Below are 26,557 nucleotides of genomic sequence, written 5' to 3' on the forward strand. Positions count from 1 at the left end.
AGGCCGAGGGGCTGAGGACGCCGCCCGGCCGGGGCCTGCGTGCGCCCCTCGGCGCCGCGGACGGCATGTGACGGCCGCAGCGCGGGAAGGCGCGGGCCCCGGGGACCCGGCCGCAGCGGGGAGGGACCGCGCGGCGCCGAGGGCAGGCTGCGGTGCGTGGCCGGCGGCTGCGGGCCCGGGCCCTGAGCCCTGTCGTCCGGCTCGCCCGGGCCCCGCCGAGGTCGCCGCGCCCCCGCCCCAGCGCGGGAGCGCCGGCTCCAAACTCCCAGAACTTCCGGGACAGTCCCCTCTTTTGCCCCCTGGAGCGGAGAAAACTCCGGCTGGCAGTCCTGCCCGGGGTCCCCCCCGTTCCGGGCGGCGCCCCCTGCTCTCACGTGCCTGGACCTCGAGGGCTTCGGGGGGATCCCAGGAGGGGCTGACGGTCCCCAAATCCGTGGCAGGCCACGATGCTCATGAGGAAAGTGCCAGCCTTCGTCCCGGCCTCGTCCTGGGGGCTGCGGCTGCCGCAGAAGTTCCTTTTCCTTCTCTTCCTCTCGGGGCTTATCACCCTGTGCTTCGGGGCCCTCTTCCTGCTGCCCCACTCCTCTCGCCTCAAGCGCCTCTTCCTGGCCTCCCGGACCCAGCAGCCTGGCCTGGAAGTGGTGGCCGAAGTTGCGGGCCACCACCCGGCCCATGAGCCAGAACCTCCACCCAACCCGGCCCCCGCGGTGCCTGCCCCAGGCGAGGACGATCCGGGCAGCCGGGGCAGTGCCCGCCGCAGGAAGGGATGGCTGCGGCGCACCCGTCCCACCGGACCCCGAGAGGAAGCCACGGCTGCCCGGGGCAACGGCATCGCGAACCCTAGGCCTGGAGAGGAGAGTGTCCCCTTCAGCTTTGATTTCAATCTTTTCCGGAGTCGCTTGCGCCACCCGGTCCTGGGGACTGGGGCCGATGAAAGTAAGGAGCCCCAAAGCCGAGTGCGAGCCCAGCGGGAGAAAATCAAGGAGGTAAGCACCCTGTCCCCCAAAGGAGAGACCTGTGATACCATGCATTGTCTTGACTCCAGTTCCCCCTGGCTTCTGGGCCACTCTGGGCTCCTAGACACACTCCATACGTCCCTCCCTCTCCCCAAACTTTCTGCCTTCTCTCTCCCTTCATGCTTCCCTACTAGGGGTTCAATTCATTGCCACTTCTCCCAAAGGAGAGCAGCTGAACTCCTGGACCACCTGTCCCCAACATTCAGATCTGTTTTCTGTAGCGTCTTCAGCCCAGTGGCTCTGGTGGAAGCTGCTAAGTGAGAGCAGAATTTACATTTCCCAATGGGCATCCTATGCCCATGCATTTGTAGAATTCTTTCGTCCTCTGTGTCTTTAAGTCTTGACTTTCTTCAAACCTCTGTAGGACCTTGGAAACCAAGACTTTGAGAGGTATTTGGTGTCCTGCAAATCATTTGCAATCTACAAACCAGAGATGTTGTGTGACCCTGCTAACTGTTTCTATTGAGCTTTGGAACAATTGTACATAATTGCTTGTGATGCAGGAAGGGAATGATCAATAAGGCAGTGGTAATGTTACAGAAGCACCGGGGTTATTGGCTTAATGAAGCAAGTCTTGGACTGCTTCCTTGTAGGGATTGTACCAGAGAGGAATTTAGAAGAATCTCGTTGAGACTCAATCTCAGTTTAACAAACCAAAACCAAACAAAGCCTTGCTGTGGCTTAAGACAGTTGCAAGTCACTCCTTGGTGCCTACACATTCTACTCCACCCCTGTCAGAATGGCCTGTGTGAAATGTGTGCCCAGCAATGCAGAGGGGCTGCAGTGACACCCCCGGGCCACGAGAGGGCTGTGGGCCAGCCCTGGGCCAGGGTCTCCTCTACAGCAAGGGAAGATTCCTCCTTCTCCTCCCCCCCCCCCCCCCCCCACCTTCGCCCCGTGGAGCACCAGAAGGAAAGAGCTGCTTCAATCTTGATGGTTTGGCTTGCTGGAGGGATCAGCATATCTGCCCTGATTTTGATTCTAGGGAGAACAGGCGGTAAAGGTTAGGACCTGCCCTGCCAAGACCTGCTCAGAGCCAGTTACAAGCTGGAACTGTCCAGTCTTCCCAGTGCATACCTCACTTCCATTTCTCTCTGCTCTGACCCAGCTATGCTGTCTTAACGAGCAATCATGGAACATTTTGTAAAGTTAAGGTAGGAAACCATACAGAAGCTGAGTCCTGTGTGTGTGTTGCATGTGCACATGTGAGCGCACATGATTCCGTAGTTATCAAGATCTCAAAGGTTAACTGAAGGCTAGACTTATTAGTAGTTAAGCAAGAGGCATCACTTCTCTCTTTTATGTTGAGGGGCCCTTGTTTATAGTCACCTGGACCACCTGCACCTTCTACTCTGAGGACTCCTAAGGAGGACCATAACTCCCACTGAAATTACATAGAAGTTGCATGTGTACTGCTTTTCAGAGGAAGTCAGAGCTGCCATCAGATTTTCTAATGGGTCCCCACAGGGATTAAAGGTGAACTACCATCCTCCACTGAAGAGGTGCATGTGGCCCATGTCTGAAAGCCTAAGGTTAGGAGCCACTGCTGGAGGGATAGCATGGCTAGTGGAAACTTGGTTCTCCTCCTGTGTAGAGCCAGCCTCTAGGCTGGCAGAGGCTGGGGGCCATGACTTGCTGTGGTAGTGGTGGTTGTGGGAGGTGTGAGGACTCAGTTCTGCAGGTGGGTGTAAAGACAGGAGGAGGAGGTCTGTGTTGGTTGCTGCTATCTGGATTCATCAGTGTGGCATCTCCTTGCAGCATGCTGGAAGTAGCTGGAGGCATGCTAGCTTTTATCTGCTGTAGGCATTTAGCAGCCCTCTTCTTCCCTGTTTTCTTTTTAATTTTCTTATTATTATAAAGATGTATTATAAAGGAGGGGTTACAGTTCCATAACCCTCCTCCCCTTTTGAAGATGTAAGCTCCTCAGAGTGGAGGGGCTAGTATTTATTTATTTGGTTTGAGGGTACTGGGGCTTTAGCTCAGGGACTGGGCACTGCCCCTTAGCTTTTTTTGCTTTCTTTTTTTTTTTTTTGGTCGGTCGTGGGGCTTGAACTCTGGGCCTGGGCGCTGTCCCTCAGCTCTTCAGCTCAAGGCGAGCACTCTCCCACTTGTGCTACAGCGCCACTTCCGGTTTTCTGGTGGTTTATTGGAGATAGGAGTCTCACGGTCTCTCCTGCCCGGGCTGGCTTTGAACCGCGATCCTCAGATCTCAGCCTCCTGAGTAGCTAGGATTACAGGCGTGAGCCACCAGCGCCCGGCTTCCCCTTAGCTTTTTTGCTCAGGCTGGCACTCTACTGCTTGAGCCACAGCTCCACTTATGGCTATTTGGTGATTAATTGGAGATAAGAGTCTCATGGACTTTTCTGCCTGGGCTGGCTTTGAACCACAATCCTCAGATCTCAGTCTCCTGAGTAGCTAAGATTATAGGTGTGAACCACCAGTTCTTAGCTGAGGGACTGGTTTATGTACACTATTAGGTTTGTGAAGCCTATTATCTCTCTCTCTTTTTTTTTTTTTTTTTTTTGGGTCCGGTCGTGGGGCCTGAACTCTGGGCCTGGGCACTGTCCCTCAGCTCAAGGCTAGCGCTCTACCACTTGAGCCACAGTGCCACTTCTGGCTTTTTTCTTTTTGCTTATGTGGTGCTGAGGAATCGAACCCAGGGCCTCAGGCATGCAAGGCAGGTGCTCTACCACTGAGCCACCTTCCCAGCCCAGAAGCCTATTATCTCTTAAGGCTTGACTTTGACCTCTTCCCATGCAACATGAAAAATGTGGGCAGGGTTTTTTGTTTTTTGTTTTTTTTTTTAGTCATGAGACCTGAACTCGGCCTGGGCACTGTCCCTGAGCTCTTCAGCTCAAGACTAGCACTCTACCACTTGAGCCACAGCACCACTTCTGGCTTTTTCTGTTTATGTGATGCTAAGGAATCGAACCCAGGATCTCATAGATGCAAGGCAAGCACTCTACCACTGAGCCACCTTCCCAGCCCAGGGTTTTTGACTTAAGTGTTCACTCTCTGTGAGAGTAACTCAGTGCTCCTGAGGAGCATTGCATAGGACTGCTGCTGGGGGTCTTTATTACTCATTTACATTTCTCCCTCTGCCATGCCTACAGGGAGATCTTTTTAAAGGTGTCTGTTGTCACAAAAGGGACTCTGGCTTTGGTTTCTAGTTTGTTTATCCCCAGACTTGGATTGATTAGACCTCAGAGCAGGGAAGGAGCTAAGATCTGATAAAACAGTCCCTGTTCTTTTATGCTGAGGTTTTTAAAAAGGAAAGTAAATACTGGAAACAGAGCCAGAGAAGGTGATAGAGTGAATGGGACACCCAAACTCAAGTGTCCTTAAGAACATGCTAGTTTGAGAGATAGACAGGGGCCCAAGACCTATGCTGATAAGATGGGGTGAAACTGTAGGTTCTGGGTATAAAACATCAGGAAACATTTTGTCACAGAACCAATTATTTTCTCTTACCCCTCCCACTAATTCTGAGCCTTAGAGAAAGCAATGTAGTAGAGAGGGACCCAGAGAACATGGGTTGAAGCCTCAGCTCAGCTGTTAACTGTCTGACTTTGGTCAAGTCACTGCCTTTCCTTCCTGGACCTTCCTGTAGAATGGGGTAAAGGAAAGAGTAGTAGGTTGGTCATGGGCACTTTGGGTTCCAGCTCCTACCCTGTGGTAGCTGCCAGCCTGCCGAGGGATTCCTTTGTAGTTGGACTTCCAGTGCTTTCCACATATCTAAGTCCCAGGAAATGAAGGACAGTAATGTGGTGGTGACATTGAGAGCAGTGGTGGTCACTGTTGGTGTCTAGATTCTACCCACAATCAGCATTCATGTTTACTAACTTCATTCTTGTGAGCATCCATGTCAACTGTGGACATGAGGCTGAATGGCCTTAGCTTGGGATCATGAAGGCTCAAGGTGTACACTAGAATGTACAATGGCTTGTCAACAGCCATTTTACATCTGAGGATCATATAGGGAGTGAGGGTCTCATTTCTAGGTGGATTACTTATGGATTCAAGTTCAGACCTTTCCACCCATGACAAGAATTAGGCATGCATTGCGTCTTGATTAACAAATTCACACCTGTTTTTCTGGGGGTGGGGGGGCAGTCATGGGGGTTGAACTCTGGGTGCGCTGTTCCTGAGCTCTTCAGCTAAAGGCAAGTGCTCTACCACTTGAGCCACAGCTCCACTTCCTATTTTCTGTTGCTTTATTAGAGATAAGAGTCTCACGGACTTTCCTGCCTGGGCTGGCTTTGAACTGTGATCTTCAGATCTCAGCCTCCTGAATAGCTAGGATTACAGGTGTGAGCCAACGACGCCCAGCTACTTTTTTTTTTTTTTTTTTTTGGCCAATCCTGGGGCTTGAATTCAGGGCCTGGGCATTGTCCCTGAACTTCTTTTGCTCAAGGCTAGCACTCTACCACTTAAGTCATAGTGCCACTTCTGGCATTTTCTGTTTATATGGTACTGAGGAATCGAACCCAGGGTTTCATGACAAGCCCTCTACGACTAAGCCATATTCCCAGCCCCTACTTCAGCAGTTGTGGAGCTGGAACTCAGGACCTGGGTGCTGTTCCAGAGCTTTTTTTGCTCATGATTACTGCTCTGCCACCGTGAGCCACAGTGCCACTACCCATTCCCTAGTAGATAACTGGAGATAAAAATCTCTTGCCCTGGCTGGCTTCTACCAGTAATTCTCAGATCTCAGCCTCCTGAGTATCTAGGATTACAGGTGTGAGCCACCAGCACCCAGCTAAATTCACACTTTTCTAGATGGTTGATGGCTGATCTGGGGAGCCTTCATTGTCCTTCCCAGTGAAGGGGCCTTTTATGAAGGGCAACTGGCTATCTGGGCCAATGAGTGGGGGATACTGGAGTTGGTGTAGCCCCTGTAGTGCTTTCTGACAAACTACATCAAGGGCCATTTCCTCTCATCAGGTGCAACCCCACCTTGCTGGGCTGGGCAAAGAAGAGTGTGGGTCGAATTTCACCGCCTTCCCTTTCTTTCTACTTGCTAAGAATCCAACCTGGGTTCAAATTGTCAATTTTGAACATGGAGAGAAATTTCTGTTTATCTCTGAGACTCCAAGAAGACACAGAGGAGGAACTACAGACAGGTTTATGGGCTGAGCAACTAAAAGACCCAAGAGGTCCTTTAGAAGTTGCAATCATTTTCTGAGTGCAATAGTGACTTGAAGGCAGCGAGGAGGTGGCATGCATGAGTGAAATCACCTGGTGGCAAGGGTCAGCTAAGCTCTGCCCTCAGGGCCTCAGGATATCACTGCTGGTGTGGTGTGATAATGTCTGCCCAATGATCTTTGCTCACTGTTAATGGGTTGCTTCATTAGTCAAGTGCGCTTTCTCTATGTATCTGATTTGTTGGCATTGGTGCAGGGACAGGTAGAAAAATGAAAAGGCATTGTGTTCCTTGTAGCATGTGAATCTGAGCTTGTGAGATAATTAATATTAGGAACTGCTCAGATTTAAACAGCTGCCCTTCAAAGAGCTCCCAGTTGCTAACGCACTGAAGTTCCTTTTTCCCCTCCCCTGCCATTCAGTTCCTTCAATTCCTCTTGCCTTGCTACACTGCACTTAGGTGGAGGCTGGCTGAAAGAATTGGACAGGTCTGAGCCACACTCCTCCTTCCTCGTTAGCAGTTAGACAGGGAGCTGCAGTTAGACAGACGTTCGAATGTGTCCTACCACCAGGACCACGGAACACCTGCAGCTAGGCGGCTCTGCTTTCACTTTGAGTTGCAGCATTTTTGGTGGAGCTGGGCATCCAGGGAGCAGTGGCTTCTCAGGCCTCACACTCTTAACTCTGACTTCCATGTTGGGGCAGGGAAAAAAAAAGAGATGACTTAAAAGTCAGCTGCTGCTTTCATAGTACAGCTTACAGTACAGGGTCCAGAATATAGATCCCTGGAGGTTTTCAGAGCAAATGATTTACATCCAACTTCACAAAGTGCCTTTTCTCTAGCGTTCCTGGAAGATGGATCCATCACTCCTCCAAAAATAAATATTGTGATATATATTAGGCATACTTTGCTCAAAGGGCCTTACATCTTTTCTCCTACTGAAACAAATAAATCAAGCTTACAGATTCCCTATGTAAGGAAACCCTTGGCATCTAGCTGGTAGCCTAGCTCTGTGAGGAAGGAACCTGTCTGCATCCAAAGTTGAGTGTGTGGTGGGGTGTTGGGAGCTATAGCAAATGTATTCACAAAACCTTTTAGCTAGGAAAAGATGGATGTGGGATTTAGGAGAGCAGCTTATTACATTGGACGCGTACTACATTGCTTGAAAACATGGGCAGGGGTGAGGGTCATGAACCAAGGAGGATTTCAGTTCTCTGCCCTGGTAGTCCAAAAAGACCAGGCTCATTCAAGCATTGAGCCATAGTTTCCTGTTATTCTCTGTCCAAGGCCTTTATACAGTATTTGCCTAATTTGGAGGACAGAAACAGTTCATTTTTCTTGGCTTTGTGTTTCTATTATCCACGATGGTGAAACCAAATTTGAGACCCATGAAATCAGGGCTTGATGACCTTACTCTCACCTCCCTCTTCCTCCTCCACTCACTTCATTCTGAGGCTAGTTTGTAGCTCAGACACATTTTCTTAATCTCAGTTGATATAGCTGAAATTGCTGAAGTCAACACTGCCTTAATGTCTTGCCACACCAAGAAAACAGAGGCCCAAAGCCTCAGTGTGGTGGCTCAGCTGCAATCTTGTTGAGTGTGTCTCCAAACTGTGTCTCCTTTAATTAAAGGCAGAAGTTAGGGCAGTTATCCACCTGTTTACTTTGGCATTTTGATTGGTGCTTTCCTTGGAGCATGAACAATTGTTCCATGTATGTGTATGTGCGCTCATGTGTGTGTGTGTGTTACTGGATTTTGAACTTAGGCCTGATGCTTGCTAGGCAATACTCTGTCACTTGAGCTATGCTTCTGGTCCTTTTGCTTTTAGTTTTTCAGGTAAGTAATCATACCAACTTTGCCTAGGCTAGCTCCTGACCTTGATCTATCTACTTATGGCCTCCCTTATAGCCAGGATTACATATATGAAATCACCATGCCCTCCTTATTTGTTGAGACATGTCACTGATTTCTGAGTATGTTCTAGTTGCTGAGAATATAAGGGCAAAAATTGTCAAATGGGACTATATCAAATAAAAATGTTCCTGCACAACAAAAGAAATGATTTCCAGAACCAAGAGGAAACCCACAGAATGGGAGAAAATCTTCACCAGATACTCAGTGATAAGAATTAATATCCCGAATATATGAAGTCTTCAAGCATACAAAGAACAAATAGTCTAATTGATAAGCAAATTAAATAGTTCTTGGGAGAAATACAAATGGCTAATAGATATATGAACAAATGTTCAACATCCTTAGCCAGCCAGGCACTGGTGGCTCATGCCTGTAATCCTAGCTACTCAGGAGGCTGAGATGTCAGGATTGTTGTTCAAAGCTAGCCTGGGCAGGAAAATCCATGAGACTTTTATCTCCAATTAACCACCAGAAAACTTGAAGTGTCACTGTGGCTCAAAGTGGTAGAGTGCTAGCCTTGAGCAAAAAGAGTTTAGGGACAGTGTCTAGGCCTCAAGTTCAAGCCCCACAACTAACAAAAAAAATTCTTAGCCATAAAAAGTATAAAGCACATGTAAATCAAAACCACACTAAGATTCATCTCAGTCCAGTAAGAATGGCAGCGATCAAGAAAACAAACAAATGCTGGATAAATTTGGTCAAAAAGGAATTTCATATACTGTTGGTAGACATGTAAACTAGTGCAAATACTGGAAATCAGTATGAAGTTCCTCAAAAACACCTAAAAATAAACCTTCCTTATGACCCTGCCAAATCACTATTGGGCATATATCCCAAGGAGAGTACATCAATATACAAGAAAGGCACCTGCATACCTATGTCTGTTTCTGAGCTGTGCACAATTGCATATTGTCTTAAAGAAATTAATAAATTAGCATCTTTTCACCCACATTCTTACCATTGCTAGTACCTGTCATCTTCTTTTGTATGTGTGGGTTTCCATCTGGTATTTTTCCATTCAATCTGAAAAAATTCTTTTCACTTTCCTTGTAGTATAGGTCTGCTGGTGACATATTCTTGAAGCTTTTGTTTACCTGAAAATGATTCTATTTTTGTCTTCATTTTGAAAGGGCATTTTTGCTGCATACAGAATTTTGGGTTGACTTTTTCTTTGTTCTCGCCAAGAGTGTAATTCCATTGTCTTGTAATCTGCATTGTTTTTGGTGAGAAGTTAGAGGACACTCCTCTGCATATAATGCCTTTTCCTTACCTTTAGGTACTATTACAAATTTTCTGTTAAGTTAGGAGTGGTGGTTCATGCCTGTAATCCCTGCTGCTCAGGAGGCAGAGATCAGGAAGATGTCAATATGAGGCTATCCTGGGTAAAAAGTTAGCATGACCCTATTTCAAATAAGCTAGGTAGTATGGCAGTACAATGACTGATCCAGGCTATGGACTGGGATAAAAGCTGAGTCTCTGTAAAAAGTTTGGAGCAACTGGGTGCTGGCAGCTCACACCTGTGATCCTAGCTACTCAGGAAGCTGAAATCTGAGGATTATGGTTTAAAGTCAGCCTGGGCAGAATCTGTGAGACTTTTATCTCCAACTAAGCACCCAAAATAATAATTAAAAAAAAAGCCAGAAGTAGAGCAGTAACGCAAGTGGTAGAGCATGAGCCTTGAACAAAAAAGCTCAGGAAAAAACTCCAAAACCAAGATACCAAACAAAAACAAAAACAAACAACCCTCAGTGCCCAGGCCCTGAGCTCAAGCCCCAAGAATGGTACCAAAAAAAAGTCTGGAATATGGCTCAAGTGGTAGCATGTCTTGCTTAGTAAGCAGAAAGCCCTGAGTTCAAACTCTAGCACTGCAGAAAAACAATACTTTTTGTTATGTTTCTTGACAAGTATTTTGCCATCCAATTTATCTTCTTTTTATTTAGAACTATGTTAGGTTGCTTGACATTGCCCTAGAGGTTACTGAGTCTCTGTTCTCCCTCCCACCCCCAGCTTTTCTGTGCTTCAGTGTTGTTTGTTTACAAGTTCACTGGACTTCTCTTTAGTATACAATCTTTTTTAAGCCTACTCAGTGAATTTTTTGTTTTGGGTAATATTTACTTCCTGGAATTCTCATTTTTAAAGGTTTTTGTTTCTCATACGCCTACAATCTTTGTTTCTATATTTTCCTTTAAATCCTGAGATATATTTCTAATAGCTTTTTAAAAAAGCCATTCCTGTGGCTTTGCTCTTGAGATTTTATAAACTGTCAAATACTTTCTCTGAATGCTTTACCTCACCTTAAAAAAAAAGGTAGGGTTGGAGTCATGGCTCAAATGATAAGAGCACCTGCTTGGCAAGTTCACAGCTCTGATTCAAGCCCCAGTACTCAGGGATTTGAAAGAAAGAGTTATTCACGGGAGCCAAATTGCTGAATTCTTGATCAGAGGACACAGCTGTAGGTGCTTTCTGTGAGAGCAGATCCTATCTACTCAACTTCTGGGAAGTTCCAGATGAAGTAAATGTATCTCATTGTAAAACCTGCCTTTTATTTTTAGTCTCTCTCTTTTTTTTAATGTGTGTGTGCCAGTATCAGAGTTTGAACTTAGAGCTTTCTCACTGCTTTCTTGCTCACAGCTGGTGCTCTACTACTTAAGCCATGCTTCCATCCCAGCATTTAATTGGAGACAGTATTACAGACTTTTGTGTGTGGGCTGGCTTGGAACCATGATCTTCCAGATCTCAGTCTCCTGAGTGGGTGGATTATAGGCATGAGCCACTGGTGTTGGCAGTTTTAATGGAGGGAATGAGTAAGGGCTTGAGCTCAGGGCCCTGTGGTCTTTCTTGGCTTTTATGCTTAAGACTGGCACTCTACCACTTGAGCTACACCTCTACTTCTGGTTTTTTGTTGGTTAATTGGTTAAGAAAAGTCTGTGAGACTTTTCAGCCTGGTTTTGCTTTGAACTGTGAGCTTCAGCTCTCAGCTCCCTAAGTAGCTAGGATTGTAGGTGTGAACCAACAGCACCTGACTTCAGATATAACTCTTAAGAGCTGAAACCTAAGCCTGCTGAGTAAATGCTGGTTCCCTGGGAAGATATCTCAATATCTGGTTTGTTTTTCTGCATTTGTGTTATTGACCTAAACCAGCAGATCCTCCAAGTGTGTCACATACATTATGGAGCGCTGTGGAATAGTCTTGTTTTGTTTAAATTATAATAATCAATGGAGAAAGAAGGCTTTAGTTCCTTTCAGAAGTGAGCCCTTTCAAGAACCTCCTATAATAATCAGTCTCATTGTGTCGTAGCAGAAGGACATGGTTTACAGAGAAAAGATTATGTTTCAGCAGAAAAGTAGAAGCTCTGTCCAGAGACTCCTGATAGCTTTGTGTCAGACTTGTGCGGTGTGTAATTAGGAAAGGGTGGAGGCGGGGTGGAGGCCACCGGCTCACCCATGTGCTCTCAAGGCTGTGTGGTGTCGTGCCAGCAGGGCTCTGTCTGGCCATCGATCCTGGAGTAGTTGAGATGCTTTTGGGTAGCATCAGTCCAGAGGAGCCATGGAAGTTGGGTATTACACATTTCCTCCATTAGGCCTGGGATTGGGTCACAGAATAGTAAGATGTTTGTGCTCTGAATAAAGTACTCTTCAGCTTGGAACCAAGTGAGAGGAGCAGGATCCTAGTTTGCCCTCCCTGGCATCTGAAACCTATTCGTATGTATAAAAAAAGGTTTTTTGGTTGTTATTATTTGTTCTTTTGTTTTTTGCACCAGTACTGAGCCTTGAACTCAGAGCTTCATGGTCTCATTTAGATTTTCACTCAGGTTTGCACTCTACCACTAATGCCATGCCTCTACTTCCAGCTTTTTATTGGTTAATTGGAGGTAAGAGTCTCTTGGCTTAGTCTGCCTGGGCTGGCTTTGAACTGTGATCCTCAGATCTCAGCTTCCTAAGTACCTAGGATTACAGGTGTTGGCCACTATACCCGGGTAGGAAAGGAGTTTTGAATCTCTAAACCACTCTGTTTTCCTTTAAGAATCCTCAGGGGTCTGGGAGCTGGGATGGGGTGGACAAGTCTGGTGAGGAAATCCCTGTGTATGGGAAGTCCTAACAGAGGCTCAGCTGCCTCATCCAGTAGCCCATGACACTTGGGTCCTGAACCACAATCCTGGTTCACAGCTGACAGAATGGAGTCCTGGAAAGGGAAGTAACAAACTCCTGGCTGACCCATTTACTCCCATGTATGGGCTCAGACCTCTTCTCCTATCCTTGATGTAGATGGCCCCTACAACCACATCTGAATGCTCATGGTCCTAACTTTGAGGTCGAGTTTTCAATTTGTTTTTTTTTGGGTCCGGTCGTGGGGCCTGAACTCTGGGCCTGGGCGCTGTCCCTCAGCTCTTCAGCTCAAGGCTAGTGCTCTACCACTTGAGCCACAGCGCCACTTCTGGCTTTTTGCTTATGTGGTGCTGAGGAATCGAATCCAGGGCCTCATGCATGCAAGGCAAGCACTCTACCACTGGGCCACCTTCCCAGCCCCGAGTTTTCACTTTGAGATGGAAAAATATGAAAGTTGTTAAAGCCTTGGTAGGTATTCAGAAGAATTTGTCTCTGGAATCTAGAGAACAGGGATTCAAACCTTTATTACAGTCTGGAATTGCCTGAAGGATTTCAGTACTTGCCGCTGTGTATGGAATCAGAGAAACATTTCTGTGATCTGTGTGCAGTCTCAGCACTCAGATTCAGACACTTCCGGGGGAGGGGCAGTTTCCTAAGGTACACGCAGGCATTTCCAAGCCTGAGGTGGTTTTGTCTTAGTCTAGGCTACTTCTCTTTTCTAGATTGTTCCCTTTTATTCACTATTCGAGAGGTGGGAAATTTCTTCTTTTAAAATTTCCTCTGTGCCAGGATTGAATAGAGAAAAGCTGGGTAAGGCTCAGTTAAAACTGAGTGTCCCAGGGTTAAGAGCATGACCAAGAAAAGGTACAGGTTTATTAAAACATTAAGAAAAGTATTGAAAGCACCAGCTACATGTGGAGGCTCAGTTATACACAGAGAGCTGGAGGAAAGATGAAGCGAAATGGTACAGTATAATATTGTCCTGTGCCAGGACCACTTCCTACCACAAACAGATGTCTAAAGGTAAGGAAACATTGCTTAGCTGTATAAATATTTGTCAGTCCCACCTAAATCTTTTGGGAGGAAGCAGGCAGGACATAAACAGCTGAAATGAAAATATTTGCTTGTCCAGAGTAGATTTCCCAATAGTCTGTTGCCTGCTCTCCGACATGGCAGCCTCTGCCTCTTTCCAGTTACCCAAAATTTGCATTTCGTTCTCTGGGTTTCCGCTTTCCAGGTTTCCGGAGATTCTGGAGTCAGCAGGGTAGATTGTTATCTGCAAAACTGAGTAAGGGGTGGATGTCCAGGAGAAAGGAGGTCCTGAAGTGAAGGAACCCAGTCCCATGTGTCTCATGCAGTGAGCCCTGCCCATTTCCTCCCATTTCTTTCATGTCCAGTGTGTGACCTGAGACCTAGGTTGATTAGATCGCATCTGTCCTGGCCTCTGGTGGCAGAAGCTACAGGAAGAGAGAACAGCCTGTAGATTCCTCTAAGTTCTTTCTCTGGGCTTTCTGTCTGTGAATTCTCAGTCTTTGCCAATGGGCAATCTTTCTTCAGCCTTCCCACCATTTATTTCAGCAAAGTCTTTGGCTGATGCAGCATATAAAACACATCCTATTTGCCCCTGCATTGATTGCATTCGAGCTTGGAGGGGTGGACATTCAGCCTGTCAGACTTCTGAGAAGAAATTCCTCTCTGTTGTTAAGTCTCGCATTACACTGTGCTTGCTGGAGGCCGCCGGCTGCAGGAAACAGTGACAAACATGGAGCTTAGCAGATGGCTGTGCCTGTGGTTTCCTGGAGGCCTGTGTGGGAGACAATTGTTTGTATATTGGTTTTCATTTATGTGCTGGTCTTATTTTCATCTTCCTGAGGTACCCAGATGCCGTAGTGATAGATCGATTGGAAACGACTCATTTGTCAGGGTTCCGTGGGGGACGTAGGTTCCCTCCTCGTGTGCAGTGGAGTCTAAAATGTTTAATTAGATGCTGAGGCATTTCTGCCTGGATCTGCCTTGGCCAGTTTCCCCTGGTAGATGCTGTTCCTGAAGTGTGAGAGGGACTGGGGACCCTCTGGGCTTGGCCTCCTCTCCCATTATCCCCTCCTTTTGTCTTCGAGCACCCTTTGGTCCTGCCTCCTTTCAGCTGCTGCTCATGTGCTTCCCTCAGTCATTGTTGCCCAAGAAAACGGTTTCCTGTGGCTGCTGGAATTTGCAGAGCTGATTTGTGTTGGAAATCTGGTTGTCAAACAGGTCTGAACCAGACTTCATGGAATAATGTAGTTGAACTGATACGCAGTGAGAGGAATATTAACTCCCTGCAGCTTATCTGTTTTGTTCCGGTTCAACCTTTCCAGAAAACCAACTTGCTTTTCCTGGGTGCCAGGCAGGGCTCTAAATGTGAGCATGTGGCTTCTGCCCTCAATGGGTAAAATGAGTAGAATATCTAGGTAGCATGAAGCAGATGTATAGGCAGCACTAGTGCCAGAGAGGAGCTGCAGGAAGGTGTGAAGAAGAGGGCTGAGCTCAGGGCTTGGGAACAAGTGACAGATTGGGCAAGTGTGGTCATTGTGGGGTGGTGGGGTGGGATGGTCAGTGCAGAGGGGTGCTTGGGGGAAGGGGTGTGATCAGTGTGAGGTTGGGGGGTTGGAAGGTGTGTGGTCAGTGCAGAGGTGGTAGGCTTGAAAGGGCATGGTCAGTGCAGAGGTGGGCTTGGGGGAAGGGTTTGGTCAATTTGAGGTGGTGAGCTTGGGCAGGGATGGTGGGCTTGTGGAATTGAAGTTCCACCTGCTGATGGGTAGGTGTTGGTAAGTGGGGCTATGAGACATAAGGTTTCAAACAGCTGAGGTTTCTACCTGGGGTAGTGATAAGAGTCAGTGAGAGGTCTTAGTGGGGAAATGAGTTTAATGCTAGATGTAATGAAGCTAAGATGCTTAAGAAGTATGGGTGCTTATCTCCTAGGAGCTGGAGATAGGTTTGTCACTGGCCAGGACTTGGGAAGGACTTGCATTAGGAGTCATAAGCTGGTGCGTCTGTCAGAGAGGCTTGAGTAGGAGCCATCAGAGGAACCTCTGGACTGAAAGGCCTTCGGGAACAGCAGTGTCATAGAGGTGTCCTCCCCTCCTTTCTAGAAATAGAGCACTGCCCAGCTTTCTGGCCTGTCCTGAGTTTGAAGACAGGCCTCTGGGCTGGCATATGGCTAAGGAAATCTTAAGAGCTCTGCTACCAGAGTAGTCCCTGTTCGGGAGCAACCCTGGCCTTTCCTGTCTTCCTCAAATCATTCTCACTGTGTTGTTAGTGACTTGGGCAGCTTCAAGTCTGAATGTTAAGATTGCTCATCCCTGGGGGTAACAGGTGAGAGGAGGCCAGCACTAGTCAATTCCAGTTTATTACTGCAAAGCTGAAAAGTGACTCTGGTCATGGCATTTTCAGCAGGTGGTATTGGGTTGCTCCAACCTCCTCAGGGAGGTGCTGAAAGCTGAACAGAGTCCCTGTTCTCCTTTCTGCCTGTTCTTGGAAGGCCTGTACAGACAGAGGAACCCTCTCACATTCCTGGGCTGCTCAGAGCTAACCACCTTCTCTAGAGTCCTGCACTTTGCAGATTCCTACTTGTTTCAACTGAGGCCACAGAAGTCAGGAGTAGCAGCAAGTAACGGCAGAGTCTGCTGTATGAGATGGTGACTTCAAAAAAATTATTAAGACTGGGTGTGGTGGTACATGCTTGTGATCCCAGTGCCTGGGAGGCACAGGCAAGAGAGTGAGCTTGAGGCCAGCCTGGGCTTAATGAGACTATCTCCAAACACCTAAAACACGTGCGATAAAAAACAGTTCATTATTTATTATTCTTTTGGGTGGTACTGAAGTTTTAGCTCAGGGCTTCACACTTGCAGGCAGACCCTCTACCACTTGAGCAATACCCCCAGTTTTTTGGCTTTGTTTTTCTGGACTATAGGCACATGCGACTACACTCAGCTTAATTTGTTGAGATGGGATCAGAAAAAATCTTGTCCCCTTCAGCAGTCATCCCTGTCCTCTGCCCCAGCCCCCACATCCACCAATCTGCTTTCTGAGCCTTTCTGGGTTTTTCTGTTGTGCATATACGTTGTATAAATAGAACCATGCCATATGTAGTGATGACATGTTCAAGGTATGAACCTTGTTGTAACATGTTGTGAACATGTAACATGTGCCAGGGCTTCACTTCTTTGTATCTGAATCCTGTCCCCTTACACAGATGGACTATACTGTGTGCATTCCTTTTGACAGACATTGTGCTGTTGTGCATGATACGATTGTGACTGTTCTTGTTTGTACTTCATGATGGACATGTCCTCAGTCCTTCTGGTGCACACCTAGCAGTGGCATTGCTAGGTCACATGGGATCTCTGTTTGACTGACTGAGGGATTGCAGACAGGCTGTTTGTTTGTTTGTACCAGTACTGGCACTGGAACCAGAACTGAACTCAAGGCCTTGTGCTCTCAGGTTTTTTGCACATGGCTAGTGCTCTGCCACTTGCACCATGCCACAACTTGTAGCTTCCCTTCACACTTTTGGCCTTTTGCTCATGGTTTTGCCTGCCTGGGCAGGCTTTGTGCTCCTCAGATCTCAGCCTCCTGAGATATCCAGTGTTACAGGTATGAATAACCAATACCCGGCTGCAGACTTCCTCACACCATTATTGGCAATGTCTGAGGGACGTGGAGACTTCTGCTGCTCTGGCATAAACCTGAATAATTTTCTGGAGTGAGCCACCAAGTGATGGGAAGGTAGGTAACATGCTAGGGAAAGGCTACAAGATGGGTTTGGAAGGCTGATCTAGGAGGTACCTGTCTGTGTGAAGTGTTTGCCCCCAAGCCTGGGGTGGGAGCTGATTATAGCTTCCCCAGGCAGGGCAGATTACCAGCCAGGAAGAAGTGGCTCAAGACCAGCCACAGCTCAGGCTGATGGGTATGTGGGAGAACTGTGTCAGAGACTGAAGATGAGAATAGTAGGCTCCAGTATGGAGTAACGGTGTCTTGTCTTACCCCAAGTTTCACCTGTCACCTGAGGCTGAGGCAGTTCTACCTGTGCCTGAGTTCTGAATCTCATTGCTGGGTCCAAGGCCTCTGGAGGCTCAAAAGCTTTTTAGCTTCTTTTGTTTGCTTTCCTTGGTAACTCTGCTTACTTGAGGGCATTCCATCTCTGGACCAGTTCTTGGAGACTTGAAGTCAAGCCACATAAGCACATAGCAGCACCGCACAGAGGTGTCAGGGTGGCCGTCTTTTACTGTACCTGGCCAGCCTGCACCTAGGAAGATAACACTTTTGGGACACATGAGCCAAGGCAGTGCTACCCTATAAACAGAATTTAGAATGATATAATTTAATGGTGCTGCTTGTATACTTGTCACCTTCTTGAAGCACCTGGCAATCAGGAAGTGTGTTCCCAGTTACAGACAGAGGCTCAGACAGAGCCCAGCACTCAGACTCCCTGATTAGGAAGGGGCAGAACTAGGACACACAGCTGGGGTTTCTGGCTCTGGACTCAGCATTCTCTCTGATGTTCCCCAGGCCTTGTAAGCTCTCAGAGACGGTGCTCGACTTCTCTGTTAGGATAGAGGATGGTCTTGGGCTCACAGAGCTCAAAGAGTGCGGGGGAGGATCTGGGTCACATCTGATTCTTATGCAGCTAGCTTCCTCTCTCCCCAGGCTGTGAGATGGATCTGTTTTCCCAGTCTGCTGAGGCCAGCTTGACCCTTGGCCATGTCTCCATCTGTCCATGGCCTTTTCTGGGCAGCAGCCTCCCGAAGAGATAAGCCCTCATCTGAACTCTGCTGAGATTTTTAAGTCTTGCCTGGCTTCTGATGAGACACAGTTAGCGTCCCCTGCCGAAGCTGCAGCTTTCTGCAAATGGTAAACTCTACTTGAGGGCAACATTCAATTATGAAAATCTATTTCTCTTGCCACATTCAAAAAGTCTCTTAATGTGCCTTTGTGCACACACAAATTTAGTGACACATCACTAAATGTGTATGTGGTTGCCATGGAAATGTCTCTCTTCTAACATGACATTCGAAGAGCACAGTGAAGGGAAGTTTTCTTTGTAAAGAGAAGCAGAGCAGAACTTGGCTAATTGTCATCACACTAATCCCCAAACTGTCATTCTTCCCTGACTACCTGTCTCCTACTTCCTGTCAGCGACTTAACAGTGGAATCCGAATCTTGTGCAGGACTAGGTCTCCTGTTTCCTGAGGGGCTCTACAAGCATGCTTCTTAACACTCATGCCAGGCACATACCAGGAGAGGAGCCCAGGTCTTCTTGATTGGAGTTTTCACCTAGAGGCACAGAAGGTGTACCCTTGTGGACTGCCTAGCACTTACCAGTCATGAGTACTCGAGGCTCAGAAGAACTCTTGGCACCCTTTCTTTGCAGAAAATGCTGTCTGAGTAGGCTGTCTGGAGATTCTTTGTGATTTCCACTGGAGTTGGAGAGCTTCGGTTTTTGTAATCTTGACAGGTACATGACATGACAGCATAAAGAAGTGTGCTGATTCTAAGCCCCTCTTTCAATGTCAGAAGTCCCAAGTATTTTCCCAGTAGTGGTGCGAATGCACAGTGTGTGGAGAAAGACAGAAGGATTCCAGAGACCTGAAACTACTTGGGTGTTCTTTGTCTTCTGGTGTCCTCACCTGTCCTCTTGGCTTTCTTGACTGATCCCCTTTGTGGGCAAAGTGGTCCTTTTAGTTCTGGATTTTACCAGTAACTTTGGAGGGGATCCACTGGCTAATAATTTCACCCAGTCATTGGGTTGTATTGGCCTCTCCCAGTTTCGGGGTGGGATAACTGTTCTTTTTTTGGGGGTGGGTCCAGTCGTGGGGCCTGAACTCTGGGGCTGGGCGCTGTCTCTCAGCTCTTCAGCTCAAGGCTAGCATGCTACCACTTGAGCCGTAGCACCACTTCCAGCTTTTTTTGTGTGTGTGTGTGCTTATGTGGTGGTGAGGAATCGAACTCAGGGCCTCATGCATGCAAGGCAAGTGCTCTACCACTGAGCTACCTTCCCAGCCCGGGATAACTGTTCTTTTTTTTTTTTTTTGTCGGTCGTGGGGCTTGAACTCTGGGCCTGGGCGCTGTCCCTCAGCTCTTCAGCTCAAGGCGAGCGCTCTACCACTTGAGCTACAGCGCCACTTCCGGTTTTCTGGTGGTTTATTGGAGATAGGAGTCTCACGGTCTTTCCTGCCCGGGCTGGCTTTGAACCGCGATCCTCAGATCTCAGCCTCCTGAATAGCTAGGATTACAGGCGTGAGCCACCAGCGCCCGGCGGGATAACTGTTCTTAATGGCTCTCAGGTTCATATTGATGAATCTTTTATCAGGCTCACAGCCAAGAGATGGTCTTAGGGCTCCAGAGGCCAGTTCATTCATAATGCATGTCTCTGCTCCTGGTATCAGACACAGGGGTGGCTTCTAGGATAGAGTATATCTGAAGGCTAGACTCCTGCCTCTTGTGTTCCTCCTGTCTTCTTAGTTTCTGGGCTTCTGAGTACCTGCTTGCTGCCTTGTGAAGCTGCCCTACGCATCTTGTCATTACCTGATGTCACAAGGTGAACTTGAGAGCTTTGCTGCTTTTTTGTATTGAAACCTTTAGGATCATCTGTCTTGTTTGTGGCTATCTTGGCTGCTGTGAAAACCTTTAGCCACTGGCCTGGCAGATTCCAAAGTGAGAGAACACTTCTGACCCTCAAAGCAGGGCTTTAATGCTGGATACTCTCTGATTGACATCTACACCATCAGTGGAATTCTGGATCTCCGTGTACCAAGGACACGAGGCAGTCTTTCCTGCCACAAACAGAGTGACCTTGGATAAGCTGATGTCAGGCTCATAGCCACACTCAGCATTATCTCTTACTGACTGTTATTCTTCTTACCCTCAAGGGGTGGATGGGGACACCTGTGGTGCAGGCTGGGCTGTGACCTAATTGAACCTACAAGACTTTATAAGAGCTGAGGGAGCTCCAGCAGCACTCCAGGAGTTCAGAGGATTTTGTTACCTAATCAGTCCCTGGTGTTGACGCCTTGAAAGGACATACCACCTGTTTAGGCTGCTACCATTCCTGACTTCTTCCAGGGGTTGTTCTGAGCTTATTTGAGGGAGCTCATGACCCCTCCCCAGAGAAACCAGGTCAGAACTGCCTGCTTGACTCTGTGGCTTTTTCAGGCCTAACCATATCTCACCACCTTCAAAGGACAAGGGTGGGGGAGGGGGCGTCTTTAACAGTAGTATTCTATTTGCAACAATGAAGAACTTACCCTTGACATATGATGTTCTGAATTCTCTCTCCTGATTTAGACTGGTAAATGTACTGAACATGGATGTATAAATGGCTATTAGGAGAGTTGACCGCCCCATTTTGCTTTTGGCTTACACAAGTAAATATCAATTTAGTCCTTATAGAAGGAAAATAAAGGAGACTTGGATGTCTCCCTAATCCACAAGCCCTATAATTCTCACCTGGAAAATCTAGCTCTCCTATTTCAAATCAGTTTTAATGGCAAAGGCTGAAGGGAGGCTTTATTGCTTCTTACCTGAGCTTATTTTTTAAAGTCTTTTTATTTTTACTTGTTCTTTCAATAAATAAGAACTCCTTCAAGGAGAGTGGGAAGGGGCCAGCTTAAGAGAAAAAGAGACCAGTGTATGGGAAGTTGGTGCTGAAGAGATTCTACCAGGTGGAGGGAGACACAGATGGGCTTTGCCCACTAACTTGCCAACATTCTAGAAGTTAGTGGCTGCTGAGGTTGGGGAAAGTGGACAGACTGGCCTTGCTAGAGGAAGACAGAGGTGGGAGGGTTCTTTATACTTTTGCTGCCTAAAGTTTTCTTGGGTTGTACATTAGGCCTCTCTGGGTTCCCTGCCTCATTCCTGGACTTGTTAGCCCTGCAAGTAGTATGAACTGGGACATTCCTTTCCCCAGCAGCCTGGCCCACCTTTCTTCAAAAAGGGTCTGACCTAACTGTTCTCTCAAGGAAGATGCTCTATGCAGGCTGACTAGTGATGTACTCCTCTGCCTGGTACCAGTCAGTCAGTCTGGTATCAGATTGGTGTGCATTTTCTTTAGCTACAGACCTTTAGAGTATATTGTAACCCCTGACCACAGATCACATGTCAGAAAGGAAACCGGATGTTCCCCATAGGGAAAAGTCTGTGTTTTGCAGATGGGCGGTTTGTGGGACTTAGAAAAACAGCTCAGTCTGCTGCATCTGGGGCACATTGATGGCCTGGTCTTCACCTTGGTGCCTGTTGCTCTGGAGCGAGCTCATGCTCCCTGCTGCCTGCCTGCTGGGGCCAAGACTGGCAAGGACAGTGGCTGCTGAGGGGCTCAGGAACCCTGCAAGCCTGCATTGTGCCCAGCAATGTCCCCTCAAGGCTGTTCCTGCCTCCTGCAGTCTAACTGCCTGGCCAAGGCCCCAGACACTTCTCCAGAACACTCATAGATGCTGTTCTCTCAGGGTCATACAGATGAGCCTCATGGTCAGAGGACTGACCATGAGCACTAGGCGATGGGAGGAACCCTGCTCAGGACAGTTGTCACCTTTCTGGTCACTGCTGGAACAGATGGCCTGTCTGAGTAACTCTGGGACTCTAGGAAGTTCTGTCCACCACCAAGGAACCTGCTCCAGGCAGTGAGCCACACTCTCCGGGGAAGCGAGACTGCTGATGCATCCTCCAGGGCTCTTCCAGCTGGCATCAGCCCACCTGTGCTGTGAGCTGGACAGCCCCCAGTGCCTGCTGAGGCATGGGGCTAACTCAAAGGCAGTGCTTGGCATCTGGCTGTTCAACCAGACTGGCACTTGCCGCTGGCCTTGAGCTGCTGTGTTGTCTTCCGCCTGCCTTGGTCAGGAGGGCACTATCATGGGGATCTTCTTCTGAAGCAGAGCCTGGGGTAACCACACTAACAGGGTGGCAGAGTGAACATGAGCATAAAAGTTCTTGAACTGTAGTCTCTGTTTTCTTTTTTTTGGGGGGTCCTGTTGTGGGTCCTGAACTCTGGGCCTGGGCACTGTCCCTCAGCTCTTCAGCTCAAGGCTTGCGCTCTACCACTTGAGCCACAGCACCACTTCCGGCTTTTTTCTTATGTGGTGCTGAGGAATTGAACCCAGGGCCTCATGCATGCAAGGCAAAGCGCTCTACCACTGAGCCACCTTCCCAGCCCTAGTCTCTGTTTTCTTTTCTGCACAGTAAGTGGATAATTTGGAACACCTCTAGGGTTGGAGTATACAAAAAGTGCTTAGAAGAGTGCTGGCATATAGTAGGTATTTAATGAAGAGTAGCTTCTATTGTTACTCCTTTAAGACCCCTGAGGGTCTTGCAGTGCTGCAGGTTAGCGTCTCCTCTCCAGGGGTTTTGTGCTATTATGGTACTATTTGTGTGCCCCAAACTGAGATTCCTTATAATTAGGTGCCCAGCCACCCCATCCTATTCTGGATGAAGGCCCCTGGCTTCTCAGTTACAAAACTACCTAGGTTCCCGGATTTTCATGGACTCTACAGGTGTGAGTGTCCCTATCATAGCTGTTTTAGAGATGTTCCTGGACTTTGGAGCTTTTCTCCCAGGCACTCTCAGGTGAGGCTGTAGCTTCCTGAGTCTGGCTCCTGTAGGAGAGTTTCTATGCAGCCCAGCTATCCCTCAGGGCAGGGGATGGTTTAGGACAGAATGGGGTGGGGGCACTCAGATCTGAAACTTGTCATCCATCAATTCTAGTGGTTCTTAACTGGGGCAGGTTTTGCTCCCCAGGGGATACTTGTCAACATCTGGAGAGAGTTTCAGTTGCCACAGTAGGGTTGCCACTGACATCTCCTGAGTAAAAGCTAGGGATGCTGTACACAGGAAAAACCTCAGCAAAGAACTGTCCATCCCAGAAAGCCAACAGTGCCACCACCCAGAAGTCTTGATCTCTTCCTGGCTGGGCAGGAGCCATGTTTGGGTACTTCTAGGACTGGGAGCAGCAGGTAAATCAGCCCGACTGCTTCATCCCTTTGTGTGCCATAGCCTAAGAATCTAGAGTCACTTAACTCTCATTCATGTACTGTGCAACTCTAGACATTTCCTTTAACTCCTCTGAGCCTTCGTTGGCATTTTGTGCATATGGCAATACTATGGGTAATTAATGCCTTTATAGATGAGATCCATCAGAGGACGGCATTCTTGTGTGGAATGTGTTAAGGGCCATGCGCTGTCACACTGCTTCCTGAGGCACCTGACTCCTTGCAGAGGACAGGGTCCTGTAGGAGGAAAGCTCTGCCAAAATGCCAGTGTTGGGCTGCACCCAGGCTCTGAGTTGAGGAAACCTTTGTCCCATAGGCAGGATAGATACTCACCAAATAATTGTCTTTTCTTTGTGTGTAGTAAGCTTGTACTTTAATTTGTGTGTGGCCGCATTGGGAAGGCTGACTTTATGGCAGATGCTGTGGGTGTAATCGGCTGGGCTGTAAATTTTCTGTGGTCCCAAAGTGCTGTGGAGTTTGTGGAACACACACTGTCCTCTGATAATTGAAGTGGCTGCAAACAAAGCCAGGCCTTATTAGGTTGAAACAAACCATCTTGAGGGCCATGCTGTGTTAAACACAAAACGTAGAGCAGAGCTCCAGTTGAGTGCTCCAGCACACACTATCCCTAAAAATCATGGATTAACAAAGCATTAACTTGCTGTGTGACGCTGAGCAAGTCATCTTGGTTTTAAACTGTCCAAAACTCGACCTCCAGGTCCCTTCTTGTGCCACCTCTGGAGCCCCTTTCAGGATTTAGGAAACTTGAGTAGAGTCTGCTGTTGACTGCTTCCCTTCCAGGCTTTGGATTGCCTCTTCCAAAAGGGGTGGGCAAGCCCCTCTTCTTGCCTTCATAATTGAGAATCTTGGATGTTTTCAAAATACTTAATGGCGAGTTTACTTACAGGGAACTAGAGGACACGTGTCATTTAAATCACTTTTCTTGGCTTCAAGGGAGTGAGCCAAGTCTGACAAATACAAATGGAAAACTGTTCTCTGGTTCTTGCCCCTGGCCCTTGGAGACAGAGGATGATTGATGTACAGGACAGAGCGGAGCTGGGTGGGAGGCAGCCTCTTCCTCCTACATCCCTTTTCAGCTCCTATCTTTTCTCCTGGAGTCTTGCCAGCCTCTGATCAGGGGACTGACTCCCAAGTCTACTGGAGGAAATCTTTTCCTTAAAAAAAAAAAATCCTGAGGGGGCAGGGAGTGTAGTTGTGGAGGTGGGAGGGAAGGGATGCTAGGGGAAAAACAAAGGAGGAAGCAACAATGCTTGATAAGAAATGTACTCATTACCTTGCTCATGTAACTGTAACCTGTCTGTATAGTATTTTTACAATAAAAAACTTACTAAAGAAAAAAGAAAAAAAATCCTATAGAAAATGGCAGTTTTCCCTCAGGGACTTTGTACCCAGGTTAATAGGAGCTCACAAAGAAATGTACTTTTCCTCCCTAATCTCAATTTCTTCTGTTCACTTTGATATAAAAAAGAAAATCTTGAACTTGGCAATGTGGAATAACTCCCTTGGTTGTATAGGCAAATCCCCTTCCTAGATTGGGGTCCTCAAGACTTCTGGGTTCCTCTTTGTGGGAGATTCCAAATGGACCAGACAGCCCCAAATTCTTGTTTTATTCTTTTCTTTTTTTCTTTTTGTTAGTAGTGGGGCTTGAACTCAGGGCCTCGGTGCTGAGCTCTTTTGCTCAAGGATAGTGTTCTACCACTTTGAGCCACAGCTCCACTTCCAGTTTTCTGATGGTTAATTGGAGATAGAGTCTCATGGACTTTCTGGCCTGGACTGGCTTTGAACCATGATCCTCAGATCTCAGCCTCCTGAGTAGCTAGGATTACAAGCGTGAACCACCAGTACCCAGCCAGTCCCAAATTCTTATGGGATTCACATTTTGTTGGTATTATTATTCAGTTGTGGGGTTTGAACTTGGGGCCTAGGCACTGTCTCTGAGCTCTTTAGCTCAAGGCTAGTGCTCTACCACTTTGAGCCACAGCTCCACTTCCTGTTTTCTGGTGGTTAATTGGAGATAAAGAGTCTTACAGACTTTCCTGCCTGGGCTGGCTTTGAACCATGATCTCAGCCTCCTGAGTAGCTAGGATTACAGGCGTGAGCCACCAGTGCCCCACTGTTTTTTTTTTTTTTTTTTCTTTGCGAAGAAAAATTTTAATTGATACATAGGATTTGTACATATTTATGGGTACACTACAATAATTTGATATAGATGTACAATGTGTAGTCACTAACTCCCCCCCCCTTTTTTTTTTGGTGGGTTGTGGGCCTTGAACTTGGGGCCTGGACACTGTCTCTGAGAATTTTTGCTTAAAAGCCTAACTCTACCACTTTGAGCCACCATTCTACTTCGTTTTTTTTTTTTTTGTTTTTTGAGTAGTTAATTGGAGATAAGAGTCTCATAGGAACTTCTCTGCCCAGGTTAGGTTCAAACCATGGTCCTCAGATCTTAGCCTCCTGAGTAGCTAGGATTATAGACACAAGCCACTTTTAAATCTTGTTTGTTTGTTTTCATTTTATAACATCGTGACTGGTACACCTGGTATCTTTCCCAGGGCTACTGGTCATTGGTGATGCTTTGACAAAGTGTCACTGCATGCCGGTGGCTCACGCCTGTAATCCTAGCTACTCAGGAGGCTGAGATCTGAGGATCGCGGTTCAAAGCCAGCCCAGACAGGAAAGTCTGTGAGACTCTTATCTCCAATAAACCACCAGAAAACTGGAAGTGGCGCTGTGGCTCAAGTGGTAGAGCGCTCACCTTGAGCTGCAGAGCTGAGGGAGAGCGCCCAAGCCCAGAGTTCAAGCCCCATGACCGACCAAAAAAAAAAATTTCTTGCTTCAGTTTTATAGGGTCAGCTTCATGATGGGAAAAATAAGTCTGACTGTTTGGTTTCCTCTAGGCTCTCCACTTTTAGCAGGTAATCCTGTTGTATGCCTGGCCATGCGAGGCCTGCTTAATTGTAGTGGTCTGTTTGAAAGTGCTCTTCGAAGTAGGAATCAGAGGGGCAAACATTTGCTCAATCGTGCCTGCACGGGCTTCTGGCTGTGGGTTTAGGTTCACTGATCAGGGAAGGGTGGGGGAAGAGAGTTGGAGAGTTAGAACTGTCTGATGTCACCCAGGCAGGGGAGGTCTGGTGCCTGGACTCCAGAAAGAAAGCAGATCCCAAAATCTTCAGCTTACCATGAGCTGAAGAGCTGAGGGACAGCGCCCAGGCCCAGAATTCAAGCCCCACAACCAACAATAAATAAATAAATAAATGGAATGTCACAAAATTTCAAACCAGCCCTTATCCTATGGCTACTTCCCAGGTTAGGGTCTTGCCCCAAGCAAGAACTTGTCTCA

General features: G+C 47.5%; 1 protein-coding gene across 1 annotated transcript in view; it reads left to right on the forward strand.

Moving 5' to 3' along the window:
• The first annotated feature begins 262 nt into the window (after window positions 1-262).
• Window positions 263-26,557, forward strand: part of Man1c1 (mannosidase alpha class 1C member 1) — a 127,101-nt gene continuing 100,806 nt past the window's right edge. The window contains exon 1 of the mRNA XM_042688679.1: window positions 263-986. Coding sequence (XP_042544613.1) covers window positions 447-986 — 540 coding nt within the window. The 5' untranslated portion in view covers window positions 263-446. The remainder of the gene's footprint in view (window positions 987-26,557) is intronic.

Source organism: Dipodomys spectabilis, unplaced genomic scaffold (genome assembly GCF_019054845.1).
Source record: "Dipodomys spectabilis isolate Male_0828 unplaced genomic scaffold, ASM1905484v1 ptg000118l, whole genome shotgun sequence".
Taxonomy (NCBI): domain Eukaryota; kingdom Metazoa; phylum Chordata; class Mammalia; order Rodentia; family Heteromyidae; genus Dipodomys; species Dipodomys spectabilis.